At 45.3% G+C, this 10229-nt stretch overlaps 1 protein-coding gene across 2 annotated transcripts in view; it reads left to right on the forward strand.

Moving 5' to 3' along the window:
* Positions 1-8042, forward strand: part of ARHGEF6 (Rac/Cdc42 guanine nucleotide exchange factor 6) — a 59824-nt gene extending 51782 nt beyond the window's left edge. For both annotated transcript variants that reach the window (XM_056859931.1, XM_056859930.1), the window contains 6 exons: positions 1409-1429; positions 2497-2590; positions 3555-3644; positions 6022-6121; positions 7204-7258; positions 7811-8042. In XM_056859931.1, coding sequence (XP_056715909.1) covers positions 1409-1429; positions 2497-2590; positions 3555-3644; positions 6022-6121; positions 7204-7258; positions 7811-7951 — 501 coding nt within the window. In that variant the 3' untranslated portion in view covers positions 7952-8042. The remainder of the gene's footprint in view (positions 1-1408; positions 1430-2496; positions 2591-3554; positions 3645-6021; positions 6122-7203; positions 7259-7810) is intronic.
* The last annotated feature ends 2187 nt before the right edge of the window (positions 8043-10229 follow it).

Here is a 10229-nt window from a genome sequence, read left to right on the forward strand (position 1 = left end):
CTGAAATGTAGCCCAATTCAAGACCCAGAGCTAGCCCATGCTGTTTCAGTGGAACGTTTCAGTCTACAAAAAATACTAGAAGTGAGTGGTTTGTCCATCAGAGATTGTATGGAGGGTTGCCAGCTCTGGGTTGGGAAATACTCCGAGATTTTTGGGCTGGAGCCTGAGGAAGGCGGGGTTTGTGGAGGGGAGGGACTTCAATGCTATAGAGTCCAATTGCCAAAGCAGCCATTTTCTCCAGGTGAACGGATCTCTGTCGGTTGGAGATCAGTTGTCATAGCAGGAGATCACCAGCTATAACCTGGAGGATGGCAACCCTAATTGTACGTGGTTAGTTGGATTTGGGGTTGCTAGATGCGTGGAAATAACGAGTCATCAATTCATTCCCTTAAATGGAATTTGGAATCTTAAAATGTGATCGGTGGGTGAGGGCTCTTTATGGGAACTGAGGAACGGGAATTGGTCCCATTGGTAGGAGACGTTTATTTTATGGCGATTCTCTTTTTTGCATTGTGAGGGAACTTCACACCTTGATCTGATCACCGCATATGTTCATGCTTGAGAAACCCCAGAATCTTGCCAACATGCTTGTTACGCCTTCTCCTATCCCTTTAAATTGGGTCATTGGGGCCATCCTAGTTGGAGCCTTTATTTGAAAATCACGCAGCCAGGCTTCCATGAACACAGACCACAATCAAGCCTTATATTCCAGTCTGTCTGAGCAAAATCCTTCAACTTCCAAACATAGCGAACCTGCTTGGTTTCCTTGGTCAGGTTGGGTGGAAAGGCAGCTGGAAACATATTTTCAGTTTGGACTGAAAGTCTAAGGTGTGGGGAACTTGGGCTGAGGTGGGTGGGCTCCATCCCTTCAGTCCACCCACTCAAAACTTTAACGCTAGTGCTTGGCATTCGTGCACATCTGGACTGCTACCACCACCCATGCCAATTCTGGAACATGTAAAGGTTTCTGTCACAAAGAGTCATTTGCTGCCATCTTCATCCAGCAGATAGGTGACATATAGGGTTGCCAACACCAGGTGTTGGCTGGAGATCTCCCGCTATTACAACTGATCTCCAGGCGAAAGAGTTCAGTTCCCCTGGAGAAAATGGCAATTTTGGCAATTGGACTCTATGGCATTGATGTCCCTCTCCAAACCCCGCCCTCCTCAGGCTCCGCCCCCAAAATCTCCAGGTATTTCCCAACCTGGAGCTGGCAACCCTAGTGACGTTCCTCCCAAGAGGCTAGGGATCGTTCTTGTGATATAAACACACAAGGAAAACCACACATGGAGTTTTTGTCTTAAGTGTGCTAGCATTTTACAGTATAAGATGAAACGGAGCATGCCCGTCTGTTTGTAGCTACCACTTTCTCATGCTTCTCTTTTCTTTCTTTGCATATTCATTGCAGCGGATGTCCTACATTTTGAAGGTAAGGTTAGAAGCATCTCTGTGGCTTATTCATTGGCAGTAGGCATATGCTTGACTACTTTAAATACAGATGGGTTTGCCTTCTCTGTGGCATTCTGCCTAGCTTCAGCGCACGTTTGTCATATTTGCCAATGCTGTGCATAGTTTGTTTGTTTTATAACAACAGCATGTTTACTCAGGGTTTTTCCACATTAGGTTTTTTTTTTGGCGGCTCAGCTTCTTAACTGCATTGGTTTTTCCCCTCCCTTACGGACAGTATTGTTTGCTTGTTGTGGGCGTTCCCAAGCCGTAACGGCTTAGGAGGCCACCTAACAGTGTCCCTGCCCCCAGGCCGTCGCCGTGATGCCCTGGGAACGCCTGCCGGGACGCCCTGGGGACACCTCCTGGGACGCCGCGACGGCCTTTGCCGGCAGAAGACTTTGTCGGCGTCCGGGCCCGGTGCTGCTGTGGCGGCGACCAGCATCTGGGCCTGCATGCCGGCGCTGGGGCCACAAACGCTGGCGTAAGCCACCTGGATACCGGTGCTGTGGGCCCTTGCGCCTGCGCAGGCCTTTGCCGGCCTCCAAAGGCCTTTCGTCCTGGCCACCGGCACGGCTCAGGAATGCACTGTTAGGCTCAGCTTAGTTGGCCTGCATCACATCCTACACCTTTTAATAACCACCGGGACATCCAGAACATTCCAAATTCTCTCAGCCATGTCTGAGTAGTGATCCCACAAACATGGGGACCCTGCATGCAGAATTCGGCTCGTTAAATATCTCAGCTTCCATTTCTTGCTCAACACTGCATGAGTTGAGTCTGTTTAGGACTGCACTGTTCCTGTGGCACGTTGAAGACAAGATGGCGTAGTGAACTAGGAATTTCCTAATTCAGATTTTGCCTCCGCCACAAGCTACTGCCTGTCAGCCTCAGGGTTTCACACTCTGCAGTGTGAGTGTAACCATATTGACCTACCTTGCAGGGCTGCTGTCATGGTTTGTGAAATAGCGTAAATGAATTACTGTGGATGATCTAAAGCCAAGTATGTCTTTTTATGACAATTGCTAAGTCGAGTAAGTACCCTTACAGGATTCCAGCAAGAGTCCAAAGACGATGAAGAAGTTCCTTCCGAAAAGGAGAACTGAGAGGAAAGCTTCTGATGAGGAATTTGTCATTAGGAAAAGTAAGTTGGGTGTGTGGTTCTGAATTTGCAATGATTTTTTAAAATTCAGTCAAAGTCTGTAGTGCCATCCTTTGTTACCTGAGATATTTTAGTTGGAGTTGTTGGAGATTGTACACAGGAACTTCTGTGTGCAAGCAGAGCAGGTCCTCTGCTACTGAGTCATGTGGCTGTATCTGTTGCTTAAAACTAAAGGACTCTTCTGCCTGGTTTTATAAAAATATTGCCAGCGTTTGCAACTCTGCACTAAAAACAAAGCAAAAAAGCAACAATCCTAGGATGCTGAAATCTGCATGCAATACAAAATGCTGCCTTGGTAGTCAAAATTTTTTAAAGGTTTTCAACTGTACTGAATTTTTTAAAATATTAAAAATAGGTTTCATGAATTCTCCTACTGCCTTTATGTTCATTGGCCGGAACACTAGAAGGCCAACTCAGGTTTATGTTTTGCTGAAAGGAAGCTCAAAATTCAGGAGAAGTGTAGAAAATCCATGAGGGGACCAGGGCCCCCCCAAGACCCCGCCCCCTGTTCCCCCTGCATACAGGGACCAATAAACCCCATAGTCACAATCCTGTGATTAAGGTTAAGTTGAGAAAGAAACCTAGGCTTGCCCAGTCCTAACCTCACACTGTAACCATTACCTCAGTGGCTCTTTAAGAAGCCTCCAATAAATCTATTTACTTCATTTATAGTCCACATTTCTCAAGGTGGGTTATAACTAAAAAGCAATGCAGTAGGAGCAGTATACTACTTACAACCCACAAAATTAGATAACATTGCACAAAAAACGCAGTATAATGCAGAGTGTAAAACAGGAATTACAAGATTGTAGAACCATTCAGTGAAATGTTATATTACATACAATTAACAATGTAATAAAGCAGGACCACAAAACTAGAGAACAGCACAGCGTAAAGACTACCTTAAATTTCTCTTGCATTAACCTGTCTTTTCAATGTTTGACAGGTACTGCTGCATTGGAAGAAGATGCCCAGATCCTGAAAGTGATTGAGGCCTATTGCACAGGGGCTGGCTTTCAGCAAACCCTTGGTTCAGGTTGGTAGCTCCAAGACATGTCTTTGTTCACAGGGGCTTTGGGTACTTGGTAATCTCTGGAGCAGAATCAAGCAAGTTATATCAGGCAAGCTTTCGAATGTATGTGCCGTGGTATTTTGTAGATAAGTGAGACGCAGCTATCTGGTGGTTTCATTTGTGGCTGTTTTTCTTGCTTGCAACGAAGAGTACACGAGTGGGAGGCATCCTGTACCAGTCAGGATGCAAACATCTGAAGCTGCTTTCTGCTAGGTCAGGACATTGGTCCATCTGAGTCAGGTTTGTCTACCCTGGTAGACTTCATAATATTCAAGCCAATCTGCTACATACAACTCATTAACTTTTTTTAAAAAAATTTTTTTTACAATTTGTGTCCTGTCTCTTTGTCTTGGGAGACAAGATGCAGAGAGCACCTGCGCCTTTTAAGAGTTGTTTCGAAGTGGAAACTTGTACCTGCCATCTCGAGTCCTGCATTCCTTTGTAGCGCCTTGACTTCTGTTGCTGGGATATCTTTTTTTTCTCCCCTCTGACTAAAAAGTAAAAAATGGAATCGTGGGGAGGGGCTGTGGCTCAGTGGCAGAGCATATTCTTGGCATGCAGGAGGTCCCAAGTTCAATCCCTGGCATCTCCAGTTAAAGGGACTAGGCAGGTAGGTGATGTTAAAGACCCCTGCCTGAGACCCTGAAGAGCCATTGCTGGTCCGAGTAGACAATACTGACTTTGATGGACTGAGGGTCTAGTTCACAGAATCATAGAGTTGGAAGGGACCACCAGGGTCATCTAGTCCAACCCCCTGCACAATGCAAGGATTTCACAACTACCTCCCCCACACACACCCAGCGACCCCTACTCCAAGCCCAGAAGATGGCCAAGATGCCCTCCCTCTCTTGAACTGCCTAAGGTCATAGAATCAGCATTGCTGACAGATGGCCACCTAGCCTCTGCTTAAAAACCTCAGTATAAGGCAGCTTCGTGTGTTCATGTGTACTGTTAGAACCCACCTCAAGCTGAGGCATAAACTATTATAGGTCCTCAACTGCCAGGGGAAGACCAGGGCTGGATGCTGGAGAGCCAGCGTGGTGTAATGGTTAGAAGCAGTGGACTCTAATCTGGAGAGCCAGATTTGATTCCCCATTTCTCCACATGAAGCCTGCTGAGTGACCTTGGGCTAGTCACAGTTCTTTTAGAACTCCCTCAGCCACACCTACCTCACAAGGTGTCTGTTGTGGGGAGGGGAAGGGAAGGCAATTGTAAGCTGGTTTGAGACTCCTTAAAGGTAGAGAAAATTGGGGTATAAAAACCACCTCTTCTTGGGCAGAGGTCTTGGCTTGGCCTTGTGACTTGACATTTTGTTGCTGGAGACCTTTTACATGCATAGCACATGTTCCTATCTGAGATTCACCTAAAACAGAGATGCCAGGGATTGAATCTTAGAACTTTTTCATGAAAAGCGTATGCTCTGCCATTGACTCTTCCAGTACAAAGCTGCCTTATACCAAGTCAGGCCATTTACCATATAGCTCAGTATTATCTACTCTGACTAGCGATAGCAGTTAAATTCCAGGAATAAGCATGAAATCATCTGCATGCCGATTATGTGCTCTGCCACTGACTCTTCTAATGTGAAGCTGCCTGAAGACCATTCCTCCATCTAGTTCAGTATTCTCTGTTCTGAATGTCAACTCTCCAGGGTGGCTTTCCACGCAAAGAAAGTTCTTTTTGAACAGGTGTTAGCTGAGATTTTTTTAAAACTGGTGAGCCCAAGGATACAACTGGAGGCCTTCAATAAGCAAAACAAGGGCTATATTATTTTTTAAACAAGTATTTAAGAAAAAAGGGTATAATAAACCCACTTACATGAGTCAAAAACAGGCTTCTGAGATAGCGTCCAGAAACAGTGAGGGGAACAGGGCAGCTAAGCAAGCACAGAAGAGGCCAAGGCGCCATTTTAAGCCAGCTTCCTCTCCCTTCCCAAGGTGGTGTGATGCCAGTCTCAGAATGAGAATTCATCTTTGTGGTTCTGGTCAAGAACTACTGCTTTAATCAGCTATGCATTTCAGTAATAGCGATTTCCTGAGAAAAACGCTAACATCTCTGAAGCTGTGGAAACCAACACATTTGTCGGTGGTGTTGAGATGACAAATGCAACCAGAGGGTTCTCAGCTAGAGAGATGGTTAAACAGCAGAGCGTCGATCAATGGTTTCCTTATCCTGAGTTTCCCCCCACTGTTTTTAATAAGCATCTGGGATTAATAAGCATTTTAAAAACTGTACATGCTTGAGGGAGGGAGACACTTATTTTGTGTTGCTCTGGTTCTAAATTGCTGAATTGCGGTTCTTTTCTCGGGGTGCCCCCTGATTAATCAACCCTTGTCAATAGGTTCCCGGAAAGACTCTGTCCCCCAAGTCCTGCTTCCTGAAGAAGAAAAAATCATTATTGAGGAAACACGAAGCAACGGTCAAACCATCACAGAGGAGAAGTGAGTGAGGCTGGGATGTGTGTGAGGAACTGTGCCCTGAGGGGTCACACAGTTAAAACCCTGCTGTAAACACCCCCAAGAGTTGAGATGAACCCTAGAAATTGAAATCTTTGGTTCCCCCCCCCCAAATTTTAGAACAGTTTCTTACAACCTTTTTTACATTTTATAGAATGCTTTCCACGTTGACTCATTGTCTGGTGAACCCCTGCATGATGCAGGCATTTCTGAGATGCATGTTTGGTCTCCTTCCATACTGTCTGGCCCGCTATTCTGCCATATCGTGGAGGACAGCTTAGGAAAAGACAGATCCAGGACAGAAAAAAGGGCATTTCTTTATACAATGCATAGTTAATGTGTAGAACTCATTGCCACAGGATGTAGCAATGACAACTAACTGAGGGCCAGACTTGACAATATTGTGTCCCCAAGGCTGCCACCACCATTTTACTGCTAGAATTCCTTCACTTTACAAATGCCAAAGGGGCCCAATCCTGCTCTGGACTGTGTCACGGGGGAGGAGGGGCTCCTGACTCCCCCACACACTTTTCAAGAGCCCGGATGCCCCTGCGTGGTGGGGGAGGAACCCCTCCTCCCCCCCCCATGCCGCACTCCCAAAAAGGATTGGGCCCCCCACCACATTTGTAAAGTGAGGGAATTCTAGCAGTAAAATGGCAGTGGCATCCCCAGGGACACCCAATCGTCTGGCCCTTAGATGGCTTCAAAAAGGGGACTGGTCAGGTCTGCCCTTACTTGTGTAGTGGTTCGTAAGTTGGCTTGGACCAGGGAGACCTGGATTTGAATCCTCACTGACACCATGAAGCTCACTGGGTCAACACAATCGAGTCCATTCCTTTCAGCGCCGCCTACCTCACAGGGTTGTTGTGAGGGGGGTAATCCCATCCATATATGTTACCCTGAGTTTCTCGGGGGGGGGGGGAAGGGAGGATATAAACATGAGGCATGAATTAATGGCAATTTCCAGCCCCTTATAGTTAGTAACAAAGCATGTGAATGGGCTGCTCTGCTTCTTAATTCAAATTCTTAACCTGGCCTTTTGCTTGGACCCCCTGATTGTTTTTTAGAAGCCTTGTGGATACTGTCTATGCGCTGAAGGACGAGGTCAAGGAATTAAAGCAGGTACGCAGAGGGCACTCTCTGTGCCAGGGCTGTGCCCAGCCTGCAGCTTCATTTTTATTTATTTGTCGCATTTCTAACCCGCCCTCCCCAGCCGCAGCCCACTCAGAGCAGGTAACAACCTCTAAAACCATACAAATGTTTTGTGGGTGTGCCCTTTTTCTATTAACGTTTGTATGGTTCAAGTGTGTATGTTCATTGCCTGCCAGCATATTCTTTATTATTTTGATTCTTTAATAAAACCCTTTTAAAATTATACAATTGCTTGTTCATTGAGCTTTTCCCCCAGGACTATCCCTGGTATACACAAGTTATCGATCCCAATTACCCACCTCTCGCTTCTTGTCTCCTCAGCTAACTTCCCCAACCAAAGTGGAGACTGCCTATTTAGGGTAACACCCCCAGACCACCTCCTTTCATTGATTTATATTGTTTTCCTTGGGGAGATACCAAATCTGTGAACATTTTTTTGTTAAAAGGTGGTCTAGAAATCCTGGAAAATGAATAAGATATTAACATTCCCTCCTCTCGCCCTTCCTTCCTTCCACACTGCAGGAGAATAAAAAGATGAAGCAATGTTTGGAAGAAGAGTTGAAATCCAGGAAAGATTTGGAGAAATTGGTCCGGAGGCTGTTAAAGCAGACAGATGAATGTGTTCGGGAAGAAGCCGGCCGCAGGTCTTCGGTTCTGGCTTGATTTCTGAACTGTGCTGCAGGCAGCTTGCCTGAGACTTCAGGTGTTCTGGCAAGGTTAAACTCTGATTCCTCTCACTCCTCATGTTGGATTTTGGTTTAGTTTTTGTTTGTAATTGTGAAAAGACGAAAGACCAGTAGGTTAGATTTTACAAGTCACAAAACAGTCAACCACATTTCTTCTGCGAAAGTTGAGCTGGGCCGGTGAATCACAGTAACTCTTCTGCAAACTCCCAATACCTCATCATACCACCTTCTTGGAATCTGGATTTTGCCACCAAACAATAGCCGTCCAGAAGGAAGTAAGCTGAACAGAAACCTCAGAGGAGAAATGCAAACGCTTTTTTCTTCCGCTCTCTTTTTTTTCCCTTTTCAAATGCCTATTACTTAATTTATTTGTGTTGGAGGAAAAAAGCATGGTTTCAGGAATTGCAATCAGGTAAAAAGCCAAAGGCAACGTGCACTTCTTTTGGGGGGAGGGGGAAATAATCAGGAAAACAGGATAAGTTTTCCCCTCCCACTGCAGAATTGTTGTTTTCTACGCTTAAGGGGAAAGAGAAAGCACACAGCAATACAGTGGCTTCCAGTGTGGCCTTTCTATTGGTGCAAATGTGCAATAGGTAATGCAGCATGTTGCATTTATTTCTCACTGGGGAAGGGCTGATTTGGAGGTGCCCTCATTAGCATACAGGGAGATAGCACTGATCCCTTGACACAGCTTTCAAGTATCAGCAAGCTGAACTTCGCTCCTGTTTGTGTGTGTGTGTGTGTCCTTTGGAATTTTGACCCTCTTGTGTTTTCCCTAGAAAACTGTAGGGCAGGCATGCACAAACTGTGACCCACAAAGCCATCCAGCAAGCTAGGTATGAAGGCCTGCAAGGAGGTGTGATTCAACTTCCCGGCTTTGCTGCTTATCAGGGGCAGAACTAGCATGCATGCGCGCATGTGTGCATCAAGCACTTGGCTGCATTCCATGTGGTGGGACACAAACTGCACAACCCCGTGTTGTAGGATAACTTTCTCTTCATCCAGGATTTTCCCTCCTCATGCAGCACAACATTTTTCGTGCCTGAATGGAATCTAAATTCAGCTTGGCTAGGATGTGTTTGTTTTCACGTGTGTGGGTTTTGTTGGTTAGTTGTTTTTAAGGCTCATTGATGTTTTTTAAAAAAATCTTTCGATGGAGCAAAGAAGTGCCCCCTGATTAATCAAGCAGCAGATTAATCGAGGCCTTTGGTCCTTCTTACCCAGTCTTGCCTGCTCTGACCAGCAGTGGCTGTCAGGCAGAGAAAGGTCTTTCCTAACTCCTGCTGTCAGGGATCCTTTAAAGGGAGATGCGAGGGACTGAATTTGGTACCATCTGTGTGCAAAGCATATGCTGTGTCTCAGAGCTGCTCTCCAGTCCTTTCACAGAGGTAGACGTAACTCTTGTAACATGGTGCCTGCTACAGCATGGGCATGCATCCTCTTAAAAAATTACATTTCCTTCAGAACAACTGTTTTACTCCTATGCAGATTTATGCACATTCAGTTGATCTGTTGATCAAAATTGGCATAATTCATCAGCTGAGATTTCTTTTAATTGATTGATGTGCCCTTGTGTTTTGAATTCTTCAAAAGAATTTTTTGCCGATCCCTTTATTGTGAAAATAGTCACTGAACATTATTTACTCAGAAAATGACTGTCCAGAATAGACTTAACACAATATGTTCTGCTAGAATTTTTTTTATCACAGAATAAAAAAATATTTCAGATATTTGCATTTGTGTAAAGAACGCTATGCAAGCTGAATGAATGTTCCATCTTGGAGAAGAAGAAATTACAGGTTTCTTTCCAAGTGTGGTCCAGAGCTGGACGGGAGACTGGCGCTCGATCTGGTAAAGAATTGATCCTTTTTCTGTGTGGACATTTATAAGGAAAATCTCAGTTCACCTTAATGGTGTGCAGATCCACCGGTTCTGCCTATAACAGTTTTGACATGCTTGTTGCTTCAAACGGAATTAGTAATGCCTTTGTTTATTTTATTTTTGCTGGCTTAGTTATCGTTCATGAATAGCTGGAAAAAGAGAACAAAAATAAGAAAAATCAGTACCAGGTTTAGAACTGTGGTTAAATGGGTTGCTGCAGTGGCTGATGCTGGCTTTCCTGAGCCATCTGGATTCGGTTCTTAGCAGAAACAGCCAACTGCTGGGTGCTGGGTAAAGGAGAAGGACTCCTGCTGATGGAGTAAGTGCCGCTCAGTGTTTTGCACCATCTTGGTGTATCAGAAGGGAAAGGAAGA

Source organism: Euleptes europaea, chromosome 13 (assembly GCF_029931775.1).
Source record: "Euleptes europaea isolate rEulEur1 chromosome 13, rEulEur1.hap1, whole genome shotgun sequence".
Taxonomy (NCBI): Eukaryota; Metazoa; Chordata; class Lepidosauria; order Squamata; family Sphaerodactylidae; genus Euleptes; species Euleptes europaea.